At 66.4% G+C, this 24,416-nt stretch overlaps 3 protein-coding genes across 16 annotated transcripts; all 3 read right to left on the bottom strand.

Moving 5' to 3' along the window:
• On the bottom strand, positions 1-1,589 carry PAXX (PAXX non-homologous end joining factor). 11 transcript variants are annotated; one of them, XM_082696366.1, is made up of 7 exons: positions 1,360-1,589; positions 1,217-1,277; positions 952-1,001; positions 678-871; positions 530-598; positions 300-384; positions 1-185 (listed from the first exon to the last, which is right to left on the bottom strand). In XM_082696366.1, the coding sequence occupies exons 1-7, from the start codon at positions 1,476-1,478 to the stop codon at positions 167-169; spliced, it is 597 nt and encodes a 198-aa protein (XP_082552492.1). In that variant the 5' UTR covers positions 1,479-1,589; the 3' UTR covers positions 1-166. The 11 variants fall into 11 exon arrangements, with proteins under 11 accessions (XP_082552492.1, XP_082552493.1, XP_082552490.1 ...); XM_082696367.1 differs by having other exon boundaries at positions 1-189; positions 678-866; XM_082696364.1 differs by having other exon boundaries at positions 678-866.
• Positions 1,590-5,334: 3,745 nt separating this feature from the next.
• On the bottom strand, positions 5,335-9,128 carry LCNL1 (lipocalin like 1). Of its 4 annotated transcripts, none has more exons than XM_082696346.1 (7): positions 8,040-9,128; positions 7,505-7,644; positions 7,007-7,080; positions 6,766-6,876; positions 6,352-6,453; positions 6,127-6,152; positions 5,748-5,874 (listed from the first exon to the last, which is right to left on the bottom strand). In XM_082696346.1, the coding sequence occupies exons 1-6, from the start codon at positions 8,469-8,471 to the stop codon at positions 6,127-6,129; spliced, it is 885 nt and encodes a 294-aa protein (XP_082552472.1). In that variant the 5' UTR covers positions 8,472-9,128; the 3' UTR covers positions 5,748-5,874. The 4 variants fall into 4 exon arrangements, with proteins under 4 accessions (XP_082552470.1, XP_082552472.1, XP_082552473.1 ...); XM_082696347.1 differs by having other exon boundaries at positions 5,748-5,870; XM_082696344.1 differs by lacking the exon at positions 6,127-6,152 and having other exon boundaries at positions 5,335-5,874; positions 6,335-6,453.
• A 91-nt stretch (positions 9,129-9,219) lies between these two features.
• Positions 9,220-12,347, bottom strand: PTGDS (prostaglandin D2 synthase). Its single transcript, XM_082696371.1, has 7 exons — positions 12,133-12,347; positions 11,391-11,530; positions 11,220-11,296; positions 10,481-10,597; positions 10,246-10,347; positions 9,653-9,678; positions 9,220-9,368 (listed from the first exon to the last, which is right to left on the bottom strand). The coding sequence occupies exons 1-6, from the start codon at positions 12,244-12,246 to the stop codon at positions 9,653-9,655; spliced, it is 576 nt and encodes a 191-aa protein (XP_082552497.1). The 5' UTR covers positions 12,247-12,347; the 3' UTR covers positions 9,220-9,368.
• Between the last annotated feature and the right edge of the window lie 12,069 nt (positions 12,348-24,416).

Raw genomic sequence — 24,416 nt, 5'->3', positions numbered from 1 at the left:
TGTGGCCAGTTCCTCCCTGCGAGGAAGCATTTATTCGACGGAGAAGGGGTGTGGGGAGCAGGCGTGCCCGACCCTCCGGCAAGACGCCTCTCAGAGGCTGTCCCCACTTCACAGGCAGATGGCTGGCGGGATCGCACTCTGCTGCACCCTCAAGGGCTCTCAAAGTCTACACCACCGGCTGGTTTCTTACTAGGAGAGAAGAGGAAGTGACACTGTGGTGTTGTGCAGGGGGGGCGTGGGGGGGTACAGCAGCACCCCCGGCACCGGAGGGAGGGACAAGTGGCCGAGTGGCTGAGTACCTCTTGAAGCCGGGGTTGATGAGGGACTCTCCTGGACACCGCCTCCTGACCCCGAGTCCAGGGCCGCCTCTCTGAGCATCTGGGTCTGAGGGAAACAGGACAGGAGGGGGGGTCCTGAGTCCTGTCCAGTTCAGGGCCACAACCCCTTCTCCACACGCATCCTCTGGAGTTGGACTCTGGTTCCGGGGAAGAACACAGCCCCAGCCAAAGTCACGGGTGACAGGTCTTACCTGGTAAGAAGAGCTGAGGCCCCACCAGACAAGGGCTCTTTCTGGGGCTGGCAGCTGTCACCTCCGCAGCTGGGGAAGAAAGCCCAGAGTGCTGGCGCGAGCGGGGGCGGGGCCCAGTGAAGACTCTGGGCACAGCCCCCCACCGTACCTGCCAGCTGCCTCGTCAAGGTGCACACTTGGTCTGCCAGCCTCAGGGTCAGCGCCTGCAACCTGGAGGCTGCCTCTGGGCCCGGCACCTTGGAGAGGGCAAAATCCAGTGCTGAGGGCCCCCCTGAAAGGGTGAGGGATGCTCCGTCCTCCTCCTGCAGGACGAAAGTCAGAGCTCGCTGCTCGCAGGCTGCCCTAGGAAAGGAGCGGTGCTGAGTGCTGTGTCCAGACCCCCCTGCTCCACACCCGCCCTTCCTCCCTGCCCAGGGGCTCACCTGAACCGGGAAGTGATATCCTCAGCCGCGCTCAGGCCAAAACGGGCTTTCTACAGGGCACAGGGGCTGGTCACCAGCTGCCCAAGACCCTGGAACCGCCCCAAAGCTGCCTGATCCAGAGCCACCCCCGGAGGCCGGGCCGATCTTGGGCCTACAGCTCCAAAGCTCAGGGAAGGGTGTCCAGACCCGCCTCCCCCCACCCCGGGGGGGATCCCAGACCGCCCGCCTCCATCTCATAGGTGGTCCGCACTGCCCCGCTACCCACGAGGGCCGCCAGGCTGTCCGCCGTGAAGCAGGTGCTCCATAGCTCCGCCGCGTCGGTCACACTGCGGGGGGAGCGGCTGTCAGACCGGCCGGCCCGAGCTGTCCGCGCCCCCAGCGCCCCGCGCGCCGCGCGCCGCCACTCACTAGAGGTTGAAGGCGCCGGGGCCTCCGTCCTCTCCCTCCCCCTCGCAAAAGCACACGAAGCGCGGGGGTCCGGGGCCCGGTGGCAGCGTGCAAAGAGGCGGTGACAGCGGCGGCACCATGGCACCACGGCGAGCGGAGGGCCACCCACCGGCCCGCGCGCCTGCAGGCCTAGGGCGCCGCGCGGGAGCCCAGCTCCGGAACGGGGGGCGGGGCGCGAGCGGGGCCCACGGGGCCTGCGCGGGGCGGGGCTGACGGCCCTGTCCCCGCCCCGAGCCCCAGAACCGCGCGGGGCCGGTGGGGGTGGTGGGCGCGGCCGACCGAGTTTAGGGCGCGGGGCGGGGCCTGCGAGCCTGGGGCGGGGCTCTCCGGGCGGGGCGGGGCGGGGTCCCCAGGCCCGCGTGGGGGCCTCTGCCCGCCTCCCTGCCCCCCACAGCTGCGCGCCCGCCGCCCTGCGGAGTCCGGGGTTCCCCGGGTTTGCGCTTCGCCCCCGGCGGTGCCAGCGGCCTCCTCCTGCGGTTCCCACCGGCCCTCGCCGTCCGCGAGATGTTTCTCACGTCGCCTTCAGATCCGCCAAGCCGTACCCGGCCCGGTGCAAAGGGAATAAACTACGCGACCCGTCCGTCCCCCGCCTCCGCCCGGCCCCTCTCTTGTGCCCGGCGTCCTCGGCCTCGGGCACACCTTCACCCGCGGACAAGGTCTCTGGTCGCCTGGGGCTTGTGAGATCTAACGGGACGACAAATAATAAACGTGCAACTCTCGGTAGCAGTTTGAGCCGTTTGAGCTCTGACCTGGACAAGAGGGGGCCGTGCGCGCCAGGACAGGGGATCGCGGCCGAGGGAGCCCGCAGCGGGAAGGCCCGCAGCCGGCACAGCACCGGTTCGCTCCAGGCTCTGCAAGAGGGCGAGGGTGCACCCTGGTGGCCACAGGGAGGCGGCTGGGGGCTGCTCAGGCCATACTGGTGCGTCCCCTGCAGGCCTGCAGCCCAGCCTGGCCCCGTTCTGACCTTCCCCTGGTTGACACCCTCCCGCTCCTGCTTCAAGACCTTTGCCTGGCCCACCCTCCCCCAGACTCACAGGCTTCCTTCAGCTCTTCAGTCAGAGGCCTTCCCTAGTCCCTTACGTGGAGGTCCACAGCCCGCCCAGCATCTGCTGCGCTCTCTCCTGTTTTATGTACTTGTTTTCCAGACTTGTCCCCATAGACAGTCTATTCTGGTTTCCACACTGGGCCGGCGGCCTCTGAGACGGCCTCCTCCCGTGCTCCAGCTTTCACGGATTGGCCCCTGAGTGTGGGCTGCGCTCAGTAACTTGCTTCCGGCCAGTAGAATGCTCCAGAAGTGGCGGGCTGTCCTTCTCCCTCTCGGAGTTGCTCACCACGACGTGTGGCAGCTCTGGGATCAAAGGACCAAGGCCTGGCCAGGGTTCGTGAGGGAGCTGCCACGCAGACCCCTCCCAGGGGAGCCTTCCGAGGGGCAGTGTCTGCCAGTGGACAGCAGCCTCCTGAGAACTCGTGGGCCAGAGGCCCCAGAACACCAGGACCAGGTTCCCGACCCTCAGAAACTGGGGGGATGCTATATGCTTGTTTGCTTTAGGCCACTGAATTTGGGGGTAATTTGTTATTCAGCAGTAGGCCACGAATGCATTTATCTCTCCTGTCTATTGGCCAGTTCCCCCAGAGGTCCACAGGGCAGGCCTTTCTGTCTGTTTCTCCTGCCACAGCATTGCCAGAGCTCAGACACTGCTTGGCACAGAATATTCAGTAAATATTGTGGAGGAAGGAGTGCAGAGTGGGGAGCGGCAGGAGGGTGTACGCAGGGGTGGGGTGGGGAGTGCTACCATGGATTTCTGTGTGCAGAGCCTGTGTTGAGCACCATGAGAGGCCGCTGAGGGCTGTAGGGGTGGAGGCTGGGGGACAGGAGGAAGAGCAGAGGGCTGCTGAGTCCCTCTGGGCAGAGCTGATGGACACGGGGCCGGGGGCTCAGAGAGCAGGGGAGAGAGCTCAGGGCGAGGGAAGGAGGGATCGCGGCTGAAAGCAGGTGGTGAGTGTGGAAACAGCATCCCCTGAGGCCGCTGGGCAGGGGCGCTGCTTTGCTGTATGAACTGGGACAGACGTGGGGGAGGCTGCCCTGCCTCTGGCGGGGGGACCATCTCCAAGGATATGAGCGTGGAGTCCCCGGCCCCGAGGACCGCTCCAAACATCAGCCCCTCCAGGCACAGTGCTTGGGGCCTGGACAATGTTTCCAGGAAGAACGGGGCAGGCTGAATGACGGCCGGTCAGGGTCAGCTTCCGTGGGGAAGGGGCCTGCGCGGTTGTGGGTAGGGGTCTTGAGATGGGAGAGTTTCCTGGCGCATGTGAATGCAGTCCCAGGTGTGCTGAAGAGAGAGGCAGAGGGAGGTTTCACCAACAAGAGGAGAGGCAGTGTGGTCAAGGGGCCAGAGGCCCCGCGTGGCGCAGCTACCAGCGGGGGGCCGCCACCTAGAGGTAGAACAGGCAAGAAGGCTTTAGTGGGGGTGTGGCCCTGCCCGCCCTGCGATCTTGGCCCAGGGAACCTGATTCTGGCCTCCAGAGCCACGAGAAGGTAAATGTTAGGTTTTAAGCCACCAAGTTTGTGATAATTTGTCACAGGATCCCCAGGGAACTAGTTCAAGACCAGGAGCAGGGATTCGTTGCAAAACGTGAAAAGAAAACCAAAAAATCTAAGTTTAAAAAATTACACAAATATCTGGACAACGTGCTGGATCGCAGGTCTTCAGCCCCTCAGGCCTCCTGCAGGGCTGAGTGAACTGGGTGAGGCACAGGTGGGCGGCCAAGGGACGCGGCTAAGGAAGGCTCCAGCCACAGCGCCGGGGGCAGGGCAGCCAGGGCTTGGCGTCCCAGAGGCCTAAGGAGGGGCACACAGGGTGGCATCTGAACAGAAGATTCCAGCAGAGCAGAGTGAGCCGACCTGGCGGAGAGCCGGGGGCAGACGCCCCAGGCCGGAGCCACATGCATCTCGGCTCTGTGGCCCCCTCGGGGCCACCTTGTTCAAGGGACACAAGCTGGTCAGCAGGGCTGAAGGAAGGAGGGTGTGTGGTGGGGTCAGAGGAGGGCCGGTCAGGGACGGCCTTCTTGTCCAGCCAGGGACTTTGGCCTTTCCTATCAGTGAGATCTGGGTCTTCTGGGCAGAGAACCGGCTGCGGGCTGCCCCCGTGCGGGGTGAGCGGGCGGTGCAGGGCAAGACTGTGAGCCCCAGGCCGGTCTGCAGGTGCCTGGCCGGGAGGTGGGGGGGACGGACGGACGGACGGACAGCCCTCCTGGGATCCAGAGGCCCCGCCCATAGGGCTGCCCCGCCCCAGAGCGGAGCCTCTCTCCGAGGAAAGGGTGTCTAAAAGGCCACGAGGGGCAATTTGCCTCTCCCCACTCCAGATCCTTCCCAGGAGAACTTCCCACACTACTCCCCAGGAGAGCAGGCACCCGCCTCTCCACTTCAAACCCTGGTGTTGCTGCCCTAGCGTCCTCCGCCCCTTCTTCTCCTGTCCCCGTGGAAGCCAAGTGACAAGTGACCGGCTCACCGACCGGCTGATGCGTCTCCGGAGCTCTGACAGCATCTCCCAGAGGACGCCCCTTAGGTGGCCAGATGGCACCTTGTCCAAGAGTCGGGAGCAGAGGTGGGTGGGTGGGTGAGCTCACGGGTCACACATGTGGGCGGGGACTGGGTCTCTGGACCCTCCACACACTCGTCCTGACCCCCAGGGCCTCAGTTCCAGACTGGGGTCAAGCTGGGGCCGGGAGGAGACCGAGGCAGGCCCCTGCCTCAAAGTGCCCACAGAGGGGTCAGGGGCTGGCTGTGGGTCAGGGCAGCAAAGGCGGGGGCCGGGGCCAGGTGCCGGTGCAGGTGTGGAGGAGGCTGTTAGGGGCTCTCAGGCTGTGGGGGCTCTTTATGCCTGTCACATCCTACCCCAGAAGGACCCCAGTTAAGGCAGCGATTACGGCAGCGAATCTGGCAGGACAGGGTTGAGGTTTTATTTTAATTTTTGAAGATGTTATTTATGTATTTGTCAGAGAGAGAGACAGTGAAAGCAGGAACACCAGCAGGGGCGCGGGAAAGGGAGAAGCAGGCTTCCTGTGGTGCAGGGAGCCGGATTCGAGGCTCCAATCCCAGCACCCTGGGATCCCGGCCTGAGCCAGAGGCAGATCCTTAACCAGCTGAGCAAGGGCCACACCCCAGTCCAGGGTCGGGGGTTGGCGAGTGGCAGGGAAGGCCCCGGGGCGTCCCTGTGGGTCTGTGTCTGCGTCAACTTTCCTGGCAGCGGAGCCCAAGCTCCCCCCGGGGCTAAGGGCCGGCCCACGCCAGCTGAGCAGGGCGTCCCCCCCGCCCCCGGTCAGAACCCCGTGGAAGAAATGCACAGCCGTGGGCTTCAGGAGATGATTTATTGTGCTGGGGAAGGGATGGCAGAGAGAAGTGGTGTGCGCTCTCTGGGGGAGGCCTAGCGTGCAGAGCGTGGGCCCCCACGTGGGCGCTCCCGGGCCAGGTCCTTCCTTGCAAACAAGACAGCAGGCGGAGCTGGGTGAGCACCATCTTCTTGCCTCCTGCCTGGGCCCAGGCCGAGGGCCCCCACTCTGTTCCTCCCCACTGCTGCTTGCTGTCCCCCTTTGATTCCAAGGCACGGTCCCCACCTTGTTCCCAGGATGAGGACCCCCACTGGGCAGCTTTTGGCCAGGAGGGACCCTGGGGCACGGGGCACTGCACGGTCTGGGGAGGGGTGTCCAGGCCTGGCCCTGGGTACTCACCTAGGAGAAGGCGCCAGCACACTGGTCTGTGGGAGAGAGTGGGGCCTGAGGAACCAGCCAGGGCCCCTGCCCCGGGGGGGGGAGACCCCCAACCCTCCCTGAATAACCAAGCCTTGCAGCCTGTGCACGAGCACCGAGCACCGTCTGGAGGGCACCATCCGCCCCCCCCCCCGTTGGAGTCTGGGGTCTCCCGCAGCCCTGAGCCGGCCCGGGGGCGGCTCTCACCTGATGAGGGCAGCAGGGCACCCTGGCTGGGGTTCAGGCCAACTTGGGGCGCCAGCTGCTGCATCTTCTGGGCGCCCTCAGGAAACAGCTCCGGGGCGCGGGCTGAGGGCAGGGAGAATGCGTGAGCAGAGGGGTCAGGCGGGGGTGGGGGCTGTTCTGGAGGAGGATGGGGGGGCTGGGAGGAGGGGCTGGGTGGGGAGGGGTCCGGAGCCCTCTACCACAGACACAAGGGTCCCAAGGAGACACTGGAGGACAGCGGGTCCCCCTGCGTGGAGTTGTGGAGTCGGAACTTGCGGCAGCGTGGACAGCAGTCCCGACCAGCCTTGGGTGCACGGCTCCTAGAGGAGAGGCCTGTGCCTGGGGACCAGTGGGGGCGCAGGGGCGCTGGGGGCCCCTCCGGGCTGGGCTGCCCACCGTAGAGCTGCAGCCAGACGCTCCTGACGCCCTCCTTCTGCGTCTCCACGTACAGCACGGCGAAATGCTTGTAGTCGGTGGACACCACGCGGATGTCCGTCTGCGCCAAGGCTGGAGGGCAAGAGCCGGCTGAGCCTGCTGCCTGGGGGGGCGGTTCCCACCCCCATGCCCCCACGGCCTGGCCCCGAGCCCTCCTGGGCCTCACCGCCCGCTCACCCCGCACGGGGGCACGTGCTCTCACCAGTGTCGCTGAACTGCCCATCCACAGCACCCTTAGTGAAGGTCGTGTCCACCTTCTGGCACCCGCCATCAGGCCTAGGGTGGGGAGGAACCACGGCGTCTGAGCATCCTGAAGACACTCCCCAAAGGCGTGGCAAAGCCACACCTTGGGCACTGCTGATCACGCAGGGTCAGCCGCAGCTCAGGCCGCCTGGCGCCCCGAGGCCCCCCTCACCCTGTGCTCAGAGGTGAGAGACTCACCCAGGGGCTGGGGACCGGACAGACAGCCAGGAGACGTGGGGTCTCCCCAGCAGACTCCCACATGCAGACACAGGGACAGGACTCCTCCGGGGCTGGGACACGGGCACAGGAATCTGAGCCCGCTGCCTGACTGCGCGGGGGGCCTGGGTCCGAGTTCCTACGGAGTCGGGGACGCCTCTGGTCCCAGGCGGCTCACCTCTGGCCTCACAGTGGCCAGGTCTAAGGCCCAGACTGAGGAGGGGCTCATGGGGTCACTTACGTAGAGTATCCAAACTTGAGGGCCAGGTCACCGTTTGCCAAGGGGGTCACCAAGACCACGGGCATCTTCAGGTTGTCCTTGGTGTCTAGGAAGCCCTGGTCATCCGATGCCACCCCGACCACATACCAGGTGCCCTGGAACTACAGGGAGGGTGCAGGAAGAGCTGGGGGACAGCCCTGCGCCCACCCCAACTCTGACCTAGCATGGCGGCTGGCGGCTGCCACTCGTCCTGATGTGAGGCCTCGGGAGTGGCGGTGGGCACCAGCCACAGACCGAACCACAGAGCGGCCTGAGGGGCTGCTGTCCTTCCCCACCTGGCCCACCCCCAGCTGATGGGGCAGGTGGATGGGGCTCTCTCCCCTGCCCCCCACCAGTTTGAGCTGAGCCTGGGTCAGAGAGTGCGGGGCAGGCTTGGGCTCTTCTGGCCTCCAGCCTCTCTGGGGAAAATGCTGGCCCCTGGACTTGGATGGAGAAGCCAGGGTGGTCAACCCTGAGGAGAAGGGGATGGGTCTGGCATGGGGGTGCCTGGGCCCACCTGGCTGGCGTCAAAGTTGGGCTGGATGGGGACCTCGGCCTGGCCTGGTGACACCCCGAGCAGGGCGAAGACCCAGCCGGCCACCAGCAGGTGCAGCATCCTGGACGATGGTTCTTCGCAGGACAGCTGAGGTGGCCTTTCCAGCCCAGGCTTTATGAGCCCTGAATGCCCTGGGGGGCTGGCCTGCTGGCCCAGGACCAAGCCCACTGAGATTAGGCTGGGATCTGGTTGTCCCCCGAAGGGACCTGGCCCAGTAGGGTGCTCAGAGACCCGCCCACCCCCGGTGGCCTTTCCTCCTGAGACTTCAGATCCGGCCAGGCCGGGGGAGATCTTCAGACAGGTTTTCTGAGATGTCTGCCCCCAGCTCTCCACTCGGACACACACCCTAGTTCCCCTCCTCCAGGAAGCCTGCCAAGAAGCTCTCAGCCTCATCTCTGGGCCTCACAACTCTTGGTGCCTCTGTAGGGCCTGGCTGAAGTCTTCCGGGGCAGGGGGCGCTGGGGGGTGAAATGTGGGGGCTGCTGCCCACTGTGAACCACGGGGGCACAGGGCAGAGCAGGGCTGGTCAGGGAGGCCGTGCTCTGGGGCGCCAGGGGTCTGGTGAAAGTGCAGGGCTGGAGAACAGAGGACAGGAGGCCCCACGTGGCTGGAGGGGATGCGAGGGCGTCCCGTCATCAGCCTGCCCAGTCCGTCCCAGTGGGGGGGGTGTGGACAGGGGGGCCACCTTCCTCTCTGTCCTCTGGGTCCCTGATCTCCGCCCAGTCTGAGGTCCTGACCCCACGTCTTCAAAAACCCGGCGAGCGCAAAGCTCCCCGGGCCCTCGGGCCTCCAGACTCGGAGTGAGGGGGCAGCTGTCCAGGGTGGAGGAGGTGATCGGCTCCAGCCCAGAAGCAGCTGGCTGGAGGGGCTGTGGCGAGGTCAGAGCCGCGGTGAATTGGGGGAGGGCCGCGATGGGGCTGCTCCCTGCTTTGGACCCGCCCCACTGGGAACAAACACTAGCGGCCCCTCGCCCACTCCTCAGGGGGTCATGAAGAGCCAGGCTCAGAGACTTTCTGGGAAGGTCTCTGGGAGGGAAACTGAGGCCCAAAGGGAGTGGGGTGTGGTCAGGTCCGCAGGGAGAGGGCCAGAGCCAGGCTGTGGGCAGCGAGGACCGCAGAACAGATGGGCAAGAGCTCGATGCTGATTTGCTTCTGGAGTTTATTCTCAGAGCCAGGAGGACGCCTGAGGGGGCAAAGGTGGGGGCAGGGAGGAGCCAGGGCTGGGGGCTTCGGGGTCTTGGAGGAGAGAGCAGAGCAGGGCAGATGGCCGGGTCCTGAGGGCCGGGGTCACCTGGCAGAAAGAGTGGGGCCAGTGGGTGGGGCAGGCAATATCGCCCCCCCTCCCTGGCCACAGGGAGCTTCTCCAGGAACCCCCTCCCATTGGCCCCACCAGTTCCATTCCCAGCCTCCAGCTCCTCTAACCCCCAGGAATCTCGTGAACCCCCGTGGAGCCCCTCCCCCTTGGGCAGCCCCATGTGCCTGGGACCACCCTTGCATGGGGGTTGGGGGGTGCGGGCGCTGGCGGTGTGAGTGGACACTGCTGGGTGAAGCCAGCCCCCCGCTGGCCACACTCACCTACTTGTGCTCCTCCATGCATTTATCTGCCAAGAAAGACCCCCAGGGACTGTGGTCAGTGCCCCAGGCCAGGGCCACTTTCCCCGCCCCCTCTTGGCAGCCCTGGAGAACTGGTCTAGTCGAGCACCCCCAAAAGTGCTGAGTCCATCACACTCCTCCAAGGGGGGAGGAGCCCTGTCCCCACTTGAGCCCGGAGCAGGCTGCCTGCCTCAGGGAAGTCCTGGGCCCTGAGCCCCCGTGTGTTCCTGTAACACCCCCCCCACACCGGTTCTGTTTCTAGTGCCCGCCTCCCACCATGCTGGGGACCCTGTGTCCCGAGGGCTGACCAGGGGCCTGGAACGCCAGCTGCTTGGTGAAACTGGGGAGGTGTGGGGGGGGTTCCTGCCGAAGGAGTACCTTCCTGTGTCCCGCCCAGGGGCTGCAGGCCAAGGTCTGGGGTGAGAACAGGCTGCCTCCAGCCCAGAGGCCACAGTGTGCCGATCACGGTCCGTGGGCGGTCTGGCCGGATGCACCCCGCCCCCCGGAATCAGGACACTGTCTGCCTCAGATCTGACCTTAATCCCCATCCCCATCAGATTAGCAACCCCCCTTACCGGTCTGCGGCAGGAACACAATGGTGTCCTCTGTGAAGCCCTGGGTCTTGGCAAAGGTGCTGAATTTCTCCTTTATCTCGGCCCTTGGGGTCTGGGTGCGGCCTGCGGTGGGAAGGAGAAGCCGCTGGCCTCTGGTCCGGGAGGACCCAGGCGGCCCCACCCCCGCAGCCTGGGAAGCCCCCCCAGCAGGCAGCCGTCTCAGGCCGGACTGTAAGTCCCGGGGTGGGGCGCGTACTGTACAGGGTGGCCATGTGCAAGTCCCGGCCGAGGCCTTTGGTGCCCGCCGTGTAGAGAAGCGCGAACTCGTCATAGTCTGTCGTCACCACCCACACGTCGTGGGTGCTGCCCCAGTCTGGGAAGCCGGGAGGGAAGCCGGGTTGGGAACCCTGATCCCAGACCTCCGGCCCACCTCTGCCAGGGAGGGGTGCTCTCTCCCCGGGCCGGCTGCGGGAAGGAGCTGGGGAAGACCCCCTCCGAGAGAGACAGGTGGCCAGCCCCCAGCTTCCTGCCCAGACAACTCTGAACTCCGCAGGTCCCCTGTCCTCCAGCCAGCAATCCAGGAGGTCAGCAGACACACAGGGTCAGAACCTTCGGGGTCACGCTGCACCCACAAACCCCTCGGCCAGAACTGGGAAGAATAGGAAAGATTTCCCAGGGGGAGGCCGTCCCCAAGGGAGGGGGTCAATGGTGGGGTGGGGGGTGAAGAGGCCCCTGGCCCCCTCCTGGGCTGGGAAACCTTGGGGAGCAGTGAGGGAGTTGGGGGGCAGGGAGGGGCCTGGAGGTCAGCCCCAAAGAGGACCCAGGGCCCGAGAGAGGGTCGTGGACCCCCCACCTGAGCCTGGGCAGGCCCAGGCCAGACCGTGGGCTAGCAGACCCCCGTGGAGGGGCCACCAGCCCGCCCTCTGTAGTGCTGGCGCTGGGGGGTCTCCGGGTGGGAGCTGGACCCAGGCGGCCCTTGAGGGGGCCCCACTCACGGGGGCTGGTGTAGCTGTAGCAGCCCGGGGTTCCTGCGGGCCGCAGCAGCAGGGTCCGTGTCTCACACTGTTCTTTCCTGGGGGCAGGCCACGGAAGGGGTCAGGGGTCAGGCCAGGGGCTGTCCCTAGACCGTGGCCCTGGGGCGGGGAGCGCCCGGCCTGCCGCCCCACCTGAGGAAGGTGGAGGTGAGGTTGAGGCCTCCGTCTGCAGTCGGGGCCACCACGGACACGCACATGGACAGGGCGCTCTTCTTCTCCCGGAACCAGCTCGAGTTGGAGGCGAGGCCCGAGGTGTACCAGCGCCCCAGGAACTGCGGCGAACGGACCCGCGCGGGTGGGCCTGGCTGGCGGCGGGGAGTGGGGCGCGGGGAGCCGGGGAGCCCGCGCCCGTCCCGCCTCTCCCCTCCCCTCCCCTCCCCTCCCCTCCCCTCCTCTCCCCTCCTCACCCCTCTCCCCGAAGGCCTCCAGTCGGGCCCCGCCCCCCCCACGTCGGCCCGGCTGGTGGCGGGGCGGGAGGGGGCGATGATGGGGCTGGGTTTGCGCGGCCTGTGCGGTTGGCCGTCCCCGTCGCGCGCTCGCACCGCGTGACCCGGGACCCAGGTGGGAACGTGCGCCTGTTCCCTCGGGCGTCGTGAGCTCGGCGGAGAGGGGGACGCGCCGGGATGGCGCGGGCGCGCGTGTCCGCACGTGGCGTGTGCGCGCTCACGGACGCGCGTGCTTCCCTGCGGGCCAGGGAGCCCCGGCTCTGCTCTCTGGGTTGGCGACGGCCGCAGGCCCGGGGACCGGGGCCCTTCTGGTCAGCCTCCTTCTGCTCAGCTCCCTTCCCAGGAAGACAGCTCGGCCCCAGAGAGCGCCCCCCTCCCCCAACAGGGCCCTGTGCCGCCCCGGGGGAATGGGCAGGGGAGCCCCTCACCTTGTCCTGTTGGAAGTTGGGCTGCAGGGAGACCTGGGGCTGAGCCCCCGTCTGCAGGACCCCCAGGACCCCCAGCAGGACCAGTCCCATCCGCAGCGTGTGCAGAGCGGTCATTGTCCTGGAGCTGAGTGTGTGACCAGGGCCTGTGATGCCAGCCGTGCAGAGGGAGGGAGTCGGCAGGAGGAGCAGAGGCCACTGGAGAGACCCCTATATATGGGCCTGGCTTGGCCTCCACCCAGGGCCCAAGGACAGCCCACTGGAGGCTCGTGATGCCTGATGCCGTGATGCTGGGGACGGACAGGGCGCTGGAGGCCAGCTGCAGCCTCGCCCCCCGCAGGGCTGCTTATGTAAGAGGCTCTGACCACGGCCTGGGCTCTGCCACCTGCCGCTGAGCGAGGGCAGAGGCTCCTGTGAGGCTGGTCCTCTCTCCAGTCCCAGAGATGCCGCCCAGCAGCCCGGATGGGGGTAGGGAGCACATGTCTTGGCACTGTCTTGCCTGGGACCTCTGAGCATGTCTGACCTGGGGCTGGGACCCCTCCCACAAGACCTCCCATCATTCTCTCTCACTGCCCAGGGACCCTGGGAGCAGGGGGGGGGACTTGCATTGTATGAGTTTGGTTCTGAAAGGCCCAGTGGGCTGGATGGTGACAGCCCAGTTGGGCCGCAGTAACCAAGGTAACCAAGTGGGTAACCAGGCGTGCTGGGGACAGCTTCCCCCTCAGCTGGCTGCTGGGGCTGTGGCTGGGGTCCCCCTGGGTACCCTTCTCAGCCTGGGGCCCCCCAGCCTGGGGCACAAGCCACTCTGTGTGAGCTTACAGTTACACTGGTCCTGCCGGGCAGTCCGGCCGTGAGTGCCACGGGGGACTCAGGCTGTTAACCGCTGCGCACAGAGATGGTGTCTCGCTGTCCGCAGAGGCCTCCCTGGGTGGACAGGCTGTCTCTGAGGTCCTGCGCCCTATTGAGCCCTCACAGGTGACCCTGTCCTTCTGCTTCGGCCCCAAGTCATCCCAGGCCGGCGGGGGCTCAGCGCAGGGCAGCTCTGGCCACTGTGAGCAGGAGAGCGTCTTGGGGGAGGCGAGGAGGCAGGGCCCTGGCCCTGGGAGGGGAAATGAGGCAGGGGGAAGAGTGGCTGTGGGGGGGGGGCACAGGGGCTGGTCATCTGCAGACACAGGCCCAGCCCATTCGGGGGGGTGCAGACCCCCATCCCAGGGCTTCTGCCCAGAAGCTGGATTCTTGGCAGCCCTGGCCTCTGGCTTTGGACCGGCCCCAAGGCTGTTCAGAAGTGATCAAGGGGGAAGCGTGGGGTCAGGTCAGCTCCCTGAATGGGACCAGCATGAGCACGGCCACCCACCTTGTGAGGGCAGGAGGGCGGGTACCAGGACCAGGGGTCCTAGCAGGGTGGGGACATCTGTACCGCAGTCCCCACCAGCTTCTGGCCCTGGGGCCATTGCCGGGGTGAGGGGCTGAGCCTGTCCTGGTGGGACTGGCCTAGTCTCCCCTTGGGAGGCTGGGATCTCAGAAATCCTGGAAAAGCAAGTGCGGCAGTTCTGTGGAAGGGTTGAGAGTGGGCTGCCGGGTGGAGGGGGCTGGGCAACCGCGGGTCTGGAGCCTCTCCCCCCTCCCCGCACCTTTGTGCTGCTGCCCTGACATCCAGGCCAGGGATGGGAGGTGCCCTCCCTGGGGGCGTGGGGTGGGTGCAGACTGGAGCACCCTAGGGCCCCTCAGCTGGGCAGCCTTGGGGGGCAGCTGGGTGGGTTCCTGAGCTGGCAGGGGGCTCTGAGCAGAGGTGGGGTGAGGAGGAGAGGAGACACCTGGGAGGGAAATGGGAGTGTGGGGGAGGGGGCGGCGGTGCAGGGGAGGGGGTCGGCGGTGCAGGGGAGGGGCGGCGGTGCAGGGGAGGGGGCAGAGGCTGGCCTAAGACTCCCACCTCCACCCCGGCTCCTCGGGTGCCATCCACAGACTGGGCTGTGGGACAACAGTCCGTCAGAACAGGCAGGATTTGGGGTGCTGACCCCAAGACTCTGCAGTGCCCCTAGGCTGTCCTAGGACTCGGCCTGGGAGTTCCCTCCAGGATGGGACAGGGGCAGGAAGAGGACTTCGGAGGAAGGCCTGGGGGACAAGCCTGCAGCCCCAGGTGGGCACTGGGCTGGCAGCCCTTTGGCCTTAGGGAGGTCTGTGGCTCTCTGTGTGGCCGGGCTGCAGGTCCCTTAGCAGCCCAGGCTGCCCTGAGACAAGGACATCTCCGCCAGTGGCGAGTCTACGCCTGGGCTGAGGCAATAAGTTGCCCCAGGGCGGTGGGACCCAGAGTCGGGGGGAAGAGGTGGCCCAGGACGCAGGACCCTGGAGACACGGGCCTGAGCAGCTCTCGCCCGGGAAGGCTGGGCTAACCTGCCAGGAAGGGCCCTTGTGACCAGACCCCCGGGGGTCCCACAAATCCTGGTGGGACGAGGTCCTCCTGAGGACAGAGTGGCTCCCGGGAGCCCCTGTGTCCCGTCCTCAGACCCAGCGTCGGGGACCGCGTCCTCCCCCGCCATTTCCCTGGTGGGAAGCCGCAGGCCAGTGGTCCCCCCCATGCCCCTTCTCCCCCAGACGGCCACGAGCAGTGGGCCCGGGAGTGCTGCCGGGGTGGGCGTGGTCCAGAGGCCTGAGCCTGGGCCTCGGTTGCTCGGGCCCCCTATGGCCCAGGTGGCCTTCCGTAAATACGGTGGAGGACGCGGCCTGACCTCACACCCCCTCTCATGGAGGCCCCTGGGGCCGGGCCGGGTGGCCGCTCTTGTCTGGGGTCTCTGAGAGTGGGGTCAGGACTCCGGGGGGGGGGGGGTTCTCCTCCAGGAGACCCTGCAGGCCACCCAGCAGCTCCTGCTGGGGCAGCTCAGCAGACAGCTAAAGGAGCAGGGTGACCTGGTTGGGCAGGGACAGGGGGATCCTGGCTGGTGGCCACCTTCCTGAGCCTCAGCTTCCCCATCTGTGCGGAGGGCCTCAGGCCCCTCCCTGCCCTCTGCTCCGGACCTCCCACAGGGGCCCCTCCAGGCCCTCACCCGTTCTTTCCTCAAGGTGACCCTGAGCAGAGGGAGGGGCGGTGGAGGCCTGGGCTTGCCCCAACCCAAGGGCCTGAGGGACAATTTCGGGGCTCAGGAAACAGGTGCCACAGGGTCTGTTGGGCCGGCAGGTAGAGGAGGCGGGGGGGCCGGGACTCCCGGGCTGTGGGGGTCCGGGTGTGTGATGGAGATCTGGGAGGGGGAGGGGGCGTCCAGGAGCCGCGAGCCGCGTCCCTGCCTCCTCCGCAGTCACAGGACTCCCCTGCACTCCTGCATTCCCCCCGCCCCCGTTCACTGCGCTCGGAGCTGAGCCCTGTGTGGTCAGCAGCTCTGAGCTGGCCGTCTCTGCTGCACCGGGGGGGCCCCTGCTCAGCTGACATGGGGATGGGGGATGGGGGGTTCGTCCGTGCTGGACGCTGGTGCTGGGGAGGCCCCTCCTGGAGACCATGTGTGGCTTGGCGGGTCTCAGAGGGACAGGGTGGGCGTGGCTGACAGTGTGCGTTCGTGAGCCCGTGGCACGGGGGATGGTCTCTCGGGGGCCCCTGCCAGGCCCACTGCAGCACCCAGCTCGCTCAGGACACAGAGACGAGGCTGAGCACCCCCGGGGCCCTGCAGCCCAGGCGCGGGGCTGAGGACGGTCTCCTGCCTGAGGACAGCTGGGGCAGGAGGATGCTCTGACGGCAGTGGCTTTGGGACACGGGGTTGTCAGGAGTTGGCCTCATCTTGGAGAGGTCCTCAAGGCCATTGCTCTGCCTCTGGTCTGCCAGGTCGGATACAAGCTGGCGGCCAGGGCCTAGGCTTGACCTCATTCTTCGGGGGCAGGGGGTGGGCCACAGATGGCTCTCCAGGGCTGAGGCTGTCCAGGCGCCCTGGTGACTTCTCACTGACCTGCGGCTCACAGTGTCCTCTGGCCTCAAACAAGGACCTCACAGGGACCTGTGGACCCCACCCACCTTCTGCTTGGCAGTCAGCTCCCCCCAGTCTGTGAGAAGGGGCCTTGAGGGGGGCCCTGAGCTGCTGAGCAGCGGTGGCCACCCTGCCACGCTGCCCCGGGGCTCACCGCCCGCAAGATGCTCTTGCTTTGGGAAGTGTCGAGGAGGCTGGCTGTTGGGTTCTCAGAGGGTTTAAGTCTGGAAGAGGCCGTGCTCTGGCTCAAGGAGAAGCTGCTAGAGAGAATCCCCCAAGGCCTTATCCCCTTCCCGGGAGATCTCCCCAGATGCCATCTGTGGCATCTCTGGGCCGTACTGGGACCGAAGGCCACCTAGGGCAGGTGGCCAGGAGCCAGCACCTGCCTAAAGCAGAGAGCTGGGGGTAGCGTGGTTAGTGCCTCTGGGTCGGGCACCAGGACCCAAAGAGGGAGGGGGGGGCAGGGTCCAGCTCAGAGCTCCTCCCCGGCCAGGAATGCTCTCTGTCCCTCCCCTCTCTGACTCCCAGGCCAGCCCAGCCTCCACGGCCACGCTGGGAGAGATAGCTGCCAGGTTACCAGGAGTCCGCAGAGAGGGGCCAGGGACAGAGAGGGGCCAGGACAGGAGCCGTGCAGGAGAAGTGCGGCCTGCATGGTCTGGGCAGAAATCCAGAGTCAACCTCATGTGGGGCCCCTGAGTCCTGTCTTGACCTTACATGGAAGGGTGGCTGTCCCGTGGGGACCCTGGGTGAGGCTGTGCCTCGTTTCCAGACCCCGCCAAAAGATGGTCAGGGTAAGCTGAGGCCATTCCGGGCCAGCAGGAAGCCAGCGCTGGGGGCTGCCCCGGGAAGGGGTCCGGCTGCCGCCGTGCTCCACACACCCCCGCCCCCCATAGCTGTGACACTCAGCACCAGGGCAGATGGCTTCCAGAAGGGTCCAGCGAGGCAGTAGTGGTGGGGGCCGGAGCCTGCCCATCACCTGTGTGAGGGCTGGGGGAGAGGGCCTTGGGCGGGTTAACAAAGAGGCCCTCCTGGGTCCCCGTCAGCTCCCCTGGGCGTCCCTCTTCGCAAACACCCAGAAGGCCGAAGGACAGTTTTGGGCAGAGCCTTGCTCATTCAGGGACCCAGTGCAGTCTCCTGATTCTGGAAGATTTCTTGGCTCTATCACGGGGCCGCGTCAGGCTGGTCCCAGCGTCCACAGGGGTTCCTGGTCCCAACAGAGGAGAGCTGCTGCTACGGCCCAGGGCTCGAGTCCTTGGTCTTTGGCTTAAGCCGGCCCCTGAGGTGGGAGCCCCTGCCTTTCCCTGGGGGCCCAAGGTGACTCCACGGGGAGGCGACCAGAGTTCCGAGCAGGCCCAGCACCAGGGCAGTCACCCGGAAGGCCTGGGGAGCTCTGGGCTCTGTGGGGCCGGGCAGCGGGCACCCTGGGCATGGGCGCCCATCACGGCACCCGGGGAGGCCCTCCAGGGGCCTGCATGACCCTGCTCCCCGGGGTCCTGGCCATCCACGGTGGCTCTGTCGGTCCCGAGAGCCCAGGACCGCGGCCGGCCCTCCAGGCGAGGGGCCTCAGGGTTAAGTGAGAGGCGAGGACGCCCCACTCCCACCCGGGCTAGAACCTGTGCTCTGGGAGGCAGCTGTGGCCTGGCCTGCCGCCCTCGCCCACCCCGCGGGTCACCGGGCAGGCGAGCTGGCTCCTCCTGGCACCAAGCGTTCATTTCTGTTGGGGGAGGAGTGTGGGGACAGAAGCGCCTCGGGGGACAGGGCACAGCAAGGCCTTGTTGGGCAGTGGGAAGAGACTCGCTCGAAGGAAAGCAGCAGCCCCGTCTGACAGCCTCAGGTCTCGGGCCTGGAAGTTACTCTGGCCGCGGTCTCCAGCGGGTGGGCAGGACACGGCCATCGCCAGGGCTGACCCTGCCTCCCCTTCCACGCACCTGCCCTCCCAAGGGGGTGTCCTGGCTTCTGGCCAGGTTCTGCTGGAGATCTCGCGTCTGCACACCCCTGCCCTGTCCAGGGGCCAGCTGGGCTCCCACCCCGGGGCGGAGGTGGGCCTGGGGCGAGGACTGGCTGTCCTGGGGGGCACGTGGGAAGGAATGTCCTGGGGCCAAGGGACCCAGGTCGGGCCTGCTCTAGTGGCAAAGAGAAGGGACACTGTGGGGGGCCTCCCAGCCCCAGAGTTAGAGAGGGCGGTGGTGGGTCTGCAGGGGCCGGGGGTCAGGAGGCTGGGAATGTCCGCTGTCTTGGCTGAGCGGGCGCAGGAAGGGAGTGAGAGGTGGAAAGGAGGCGGCGCGGGCTGTGGCTGCAGGGGCGGGGCCGCACGGTGGCTGTGCCCCGGGCCGGAGCCAGGAGAGCTGAGGTTGCAGACGGGGAAGAATGAGGACAGGGAAGGGGCTGCCGGAACCATGAAGGGCCCCAGGGGAGGCTGGCCGCTGGTCAGAGGAAGGGAGGTCACAGGCGGCGTGTCCTGGAGTCTGGCTTCTGGACTAGGAGGGCACAGGCTGTGCCCACTCCCAGACAGAGGCTTGTCCTTTCCCGTGTGGGAGCGCCGGTCGCGGAGCCCAGCTGTCCCAGAGCGGCCAGGACGGCCGTGCCTGGGACTTCGCCTGGCCACGGGGCAGGGAGGTTCAGCCTTGGATGAGCCCAGAGCCAGAAGAGCGCTTGGGACGGGTTGGGAGGGGTGAGGCTGGGAGGCAAGTGGGACTAGAGGCCGCACTGCCCAGACGGAGCCCGGGACCGGCGGGGCGGGGCTGGCGGGGCTGCGGTCTGGGCCCGGGGGCTCTGCTCCAGGTCTCCCGCAGTGCTGCGCCTTGTCACGCCACTGTCTGGAAGGATCTGGAAGGGGGCGTGGACACCCTGAGGGGCACGTGTGGGGCAGCCGTCCTGCCCGAGTCTGGCCAGACCAGGGGAAGAGCTTTGCCGGGTGGGGAGGAGGCGGGGTCGTTGGGCTTCTCCTCGGATCTGGGAAGGGGCGAATCACATCACGCTGGGTGGGCAGCTGCTGAGGGGCTCGTGAGGAGAGGGTTCTGGAAGGCGGCAGCCTCACGTGCCCCGCAGGCCGGGGGATGGGTGCCTTGCGGGTGAGGCCCCACAGGCCCAGACCCAGGCTCGTGCCAAGCCCTCGAACGGTCTCCCGCTGTTTCCGCGGCCCAGGGCGGACACTACGGAGAGAGGCCAGCTGCGGCCACGGTCACCTGTCGGTGTCAGGCCCAGGACAGCCTCCGCAGCCTCCAGCTCTCGCTGGTCGTCAGGGCTGCGGGGAGGCGGCTCCCGGGCTTCCCAGGGCAGCGTGGGCTCTGCCCATCCCCAGCACCCATGGGGCGGCCAACGGGAAGGTCACGATGTCCTCCCAGCACTTAGGAGGTGAAGGCAGACCACGGCTTCAAGGTCATGGTCCCCGTGTGAGGACAGCAGGGCCGGCACCTCTCCCGGCCCAGGTGGAGGGAGACCTTCATCTCTGCCCAGACGAGGTTTCTCCTTACCTCCTCCCAGACTCAGTCCCCAGCCTCTACCTCGGTGGGGGGGTGCTGTGCCCTTGCCTCACTGTACGCACCCCCCCGGAAGTAAAGAGGTCTGCGGGGTCAGGGCTCTGAGCCCTGCAAACCAGCACCCGGCCACGAGGGAGAGGGCTGCACCCTCCCCTCCTGTGCCCGTGCCCAGGCTCTGTCCCGGCCCCTCTCCGCCCCGCCCTGCAGCCCTGAGAGCGCACGGACTTGGCCATCCCCAGATGGCTCCCAGCGGGACCCTCCTGGGCGCCCGTGGCCCCACACTGGGGCAGCCCCCTGCAACCGGAGCAGCCCTGCAGCGTCTTCCAGCGCTGGCCCCTCGAGGCCAGTGGGGACCAGAGAAGGGTGGACGCCATGCTCAAGGGCCCCATTCACCAGCTGCCCCTCAGTCCCTGAGGGCTTTCTGGGAGGTGAGGCCCAAAGCAGGCCCCACAGATGCGGGTGAAGACCCCAGGGGCAGGGCGCCGTATCCTCCACCCTGAACCCCAGGAGGGGAGTCCGCTCCCAGGGACAGCCCCAGGCCTCCCCCCAGCTCCCCAGCCACCAGCCCCAGGAGCAGCTTATGGCCCTCCTCAGTGGGGACAGAGCCAGGGAACCCGGCTGACGTGCACAGATGCTCCAGGGACATCGGCTGCCCAGGGTCTCAGAGGGCTGGCAGCTGAGAGAGTGGAAAAAACCCAACTCCCAGTTAATCCACACTGACCCAAGAAATAAAATAACTTCCTTCAAAACAAAACAGCTTCCTGCCAGAGCATTCCTGCCTGATACAGGCTGCACGTCCCACGGGGGGAGCTTCCAGACGAGACGCAGAAGAGATGTTTCAGAACAGAGGGGTGGGATGTGCTCCTGTGTGCGCCCGCGTGTGCCCGTGTGCATGTGGGTATCTGTGCGTGTGTGCCCGTGTGCCCACGTGTGCCCACGTGTGCCGGGGCATGTGTCTGCACATGTGCCTATGTGCACGCGTGTGTGCATGTGTATCCGTGTGTATGTGCACATGTGTAACATGTATGCATGTGTTGCGTGTACACACGTGTGTGTGGGTGCCCGTGTGCCTACATGTGGTAGAGATGGTGTTTCAGTGCCACCCCCAATAGCCTAGGAACCTTAGTTAGCTCACCAGGGAAGGCGGGTGTGCGGTCAGACCCCCACTTATGTTCCTCGGGTCACAGTGTCCCCAGGATGTTCCCAGGGAGACAGAACCAACAGCTCCCCTTCCCAAGCCCCACTCCCATTTCCAGTCTGCCGGGGGGACATCAGACGTGGTCTCCGGACGGCCGCCTGGAGAAGACCCCTGGGTCCTCCGGGAGACCGCGGGGAGCGGGTGATGCTGGACCCGCTGGCACCCAGCCCGGGACGGTGCAGACAGAGTGCTGGCCGCGGGCACTCGGGCCCAGTCCTGAGGAAGGAAGGGGTGTGACCATGCGGGCGCTCTGGGTGCTGGGCAGGGAAGGCTGGTGAGACCCTCACACTCCCAGGGTCTGTGCCTTCCCGCAGCTCCCAGTCAGCTCATGTGGGGGCGGGCTGGGGGCGTGTGGCCCGCCAGCACTGAATTTCCCCTCCAAGCTGGGCTCTAACCCCTTCGGCCCCACTGCCTGTCAGAGGGCCCCGTGGAGGGGGCAGCTTGGTCCTGGAGGCCTCCTCCAGCCCCTGTTCCTGGGAACTTGCCCCCTCACAGAGCGCCCCCCCAAGCTGCACCCCCCTGTCTTCCCAGCAGAGGTGTCCCAGACACACAGAAACGTGGACACCCCGGAAGGAGGTCCCATTCTTCCCCACACGCCAGGATGAACAAAGGATTTCTCCCAAAGGCCTGCTTCCCCGGCACCAGCCTGCCGCACCCCAACGGCGTGCCCCAGGCAGCACTCACGATCCCGCGTGTGGGAGCATCTCCTACACTATGTGGGCACGCGCACGGGGGCGCCCATGAGGGGACCCAAGTCACTCACAGTGGGGGGGTGCAGGGCCGAGAGCAGGCACAAGACCTCGGGGCCTAGACAGGCGGAAGCGGGGTGGGAAGGACTCCAGCCAGCTCTGCACCCACAGGTGCGGGCCCCCCGGCGCCCACTCGGATCCCACACTGTACACGGACCCCCCCCCCCCCCCCCGTCCACCTACTCCCTCCCTTCCTCCTCCAGGAAACAGGTCGTTCCGGAAGACCCTGGGGGGCTGCTCCAGGCACAGCAGGCCCAGATGATACCAGGGCTCCTGGGCAGGATCAAGAGACTTGCCCCAGCAGGCACAGGGCCCAGAGCCGGGGCTAGCTGCCCGGTCCAGCCAGCAACTCTCCCAGGACCCACGGCCGCCCTGTCCTGGGCCAGTGTTCTGGGACGACGAGCCCAGCCTGGGCTTCCCGCCACACGGCCCCCATCCCTGCTGCCCGGCTCCCAAGCTCTCTGCTCCGTGATGCCCCCCGAGCCTTGCCCTGTGGCTGGGCCTGGGCCCCCGTGCCCACCCGCACTCAGGCCCCCGGAGCGGACTGCTGTTTACTAAGGGAGGCGTGTGGGCCTCTCCCGCAGCGACGGCCGCGCTGTCTCCCGCCTCGTGCTTCCGTTTCTGCTGCGGTTACTCCACGGCCGGATTATTGTCGCACACGAATTTAGAAATCTCGTAGGTTCTTGATGGGTTCAACCTACTTTATTATGAAATAACCCGGGATTTCTTTCTTTCTTTCTTTCTTTTTTTTTTAAGATTTTATTTATTTGACAGAGAGAGACAGCGAGAGGGGGAACACGAGCAGGGAGAGCAGGAGAGGGAGAAGCAGGCCTCCCGCCAAGCAGAGAGCCCGATGCGGGGCTCCATCCCAGGACCCTGGATCATGACCTGAGCCGAAGGCAGACGCTTCACCCACTGAGCCGCCCGGGCGCCCCTGTTCTCACCTTCTTGATGCCTCTTTTGGTTTTCATCAATTCATCATTTCACTTCTATTAATGTGGGGCATTGTGGGGGCACGTGTGTGTGTGCACGTGTGTGTGTGCACGTGTAGGGGCACGTACATATGTTAGCGGCTGTGGCCAATATTACAGCTTCAATTTGGCAAAGTGCATGGACGCACTCTGAGTCGATACGTTCAATGCCCTCCACGTGGTGGCTGTTCTCCGGGCCAGGGCTGAGCCTCAGGGGACCCGCCTGCTGGTGGCCGGCCGCTGGGACTCCGGCCTCGGTCTGGGCCCTTCATCCAGCCCTGAAGCACTTCCTTTAGGGTTTTCCTTATAGGCCACCCCCTTTTTTTAAAGGATTTAGATTTGTTCGTCTGAGAGCAGAGCGGAAGAGCCGAGCCGGAGGCAGGAGCAGAGGGCGCGGCGCACGCCCCGCTGAGCCCGGACCCCGATGCGGGGCTCCACCTCACCACCCTGAGATCGTGCCCCACGCCGAAGCCAAGAGTCAGGCCCTCGGCCCACAGAGCCCCCGGCGCCCCGCCCTGGCCTCTCTCGGCGGCGCGGCTTTCTCCCCCGGCAGAACCTGCGAGCGGGGCGGGCGCGTCAGGACCTGAATGGGGGCGCCTGGGGGCTCAGTCACTTGAGTCCTGACTTTGATCTCAGCTCAGGTCTTGATCTCAGGGTCCTGAATCCAGGTCATGAATCCATGCTGGGCCTGCTGAGAAAAGCAAGAAGGAGAAGTGCCCTTGGCCATCGCCTGACCTGGGAGTGGCCTGGGGTAGGTGGCCCGGAGGGGACGCGAGAGAGCGCACTGTGCGATCCCTCATCAGGCCCAACTCCTCCTCGGAGATGGAATCCGACCCGTGGCTGCCGGGGCAGAGGTGCAGGGGGCCGGTTGCACGTGGTCGCGCAGGAGCTCTCTGGGATGCTGGAATGTTCTGCATCACACGGGGCTGTGTTTACACAGGTGTCCGCGTGGTCCCAACTCTTCAGAGCAGCAGGGGAAGTCATGTCCGTCCCCGGGACTTCAGATCTGAGCCCAGACTGTATTTTTGTTTTTGTGGAGATTATTTACTTGAGAGAGAAAGAGAGCACAAGCGGGGGGGGGGGGTGCCCGCGGGAGAGGCAGACCCCGCCGAGCAGGGAGTCCGAACCGAACCGAACCAGGGGCTCCATCCCGGGACCCCGAGACCGCGACCTGAGCTGAAGGCAGACGCGGCACCAAAGGAGCCCCCAGGTGCCCCCTCAGTTCGTATTTTAGAAATAAGGTCTAAGTAAGGACTTTTCAGACAAAACCTGAAGTAGTCACCAGCACGTGTGCAGTAAAACACAGACACGGGGCAGGACTGAGCAGGAGGGACAGCAGAGCAGGGCCCCACGCGGGCACCACAGGCTCTGGGGACCGTGGTCTGCGTCACCCTCAACACGTCTTGCGGGTGGAAAACACAGAATTAAAACACAGGACAGGAATAGAGCAAAATCTCGGAGAGCAGCAGGAGCACGTGGGGCTCCGGCGGTTAAGTGTCCGACTGTGTTTCGGCTCAGGACAGGATCTCAGAGGCGTGGGACGGAGCCGGGCTCTGCGCGGAGTGTGGTGTCGGCTTCACACTCTGCCTCCACCTCTGTCCTCTCAAAGGTCGCGGAGGGGCATGTGAACTCTCGTGTTCACAAGAGCCGAGGGACCGGAGCGGCCCGAGCGGCTACCGACAGGCCCACGGGTGAGCAGGACGCGGCCGGCCACACCTCGGACCGTGACTCCCCCTTAAAGAGGGGATCCCGGCCCCGCGGCCGCGTGGGCGGAGCTGGAGGACGCGGTGCCGAGTGCGGTCAGCCCGGCGCGGACGGACCGGTTGTGTGTCGTGAGCGGAGACACCCAGGAGGCCGGAGGAGTCGGACACAGACGTGTGGCGGGGGCGCCGGGCGCAGGGTTTACAGGGACAGAGTCCAGCCCGGGAAGACGGACGAGTTCT

Source organism: Mustela nivalis (genome assembly GCF_964662115.1).
Source record: "Mustela nivalis genome assembly, chromosome: 13".
Lineage (NCBI taxonomy): Eukaryota > Metazoa > Chordata > Mammalia > Carnivora > Mustelidae > Mustela > Mustela nivalis.
This window is presented reverse-complemented; position numbering and strand designations above follow the sequence as displayed.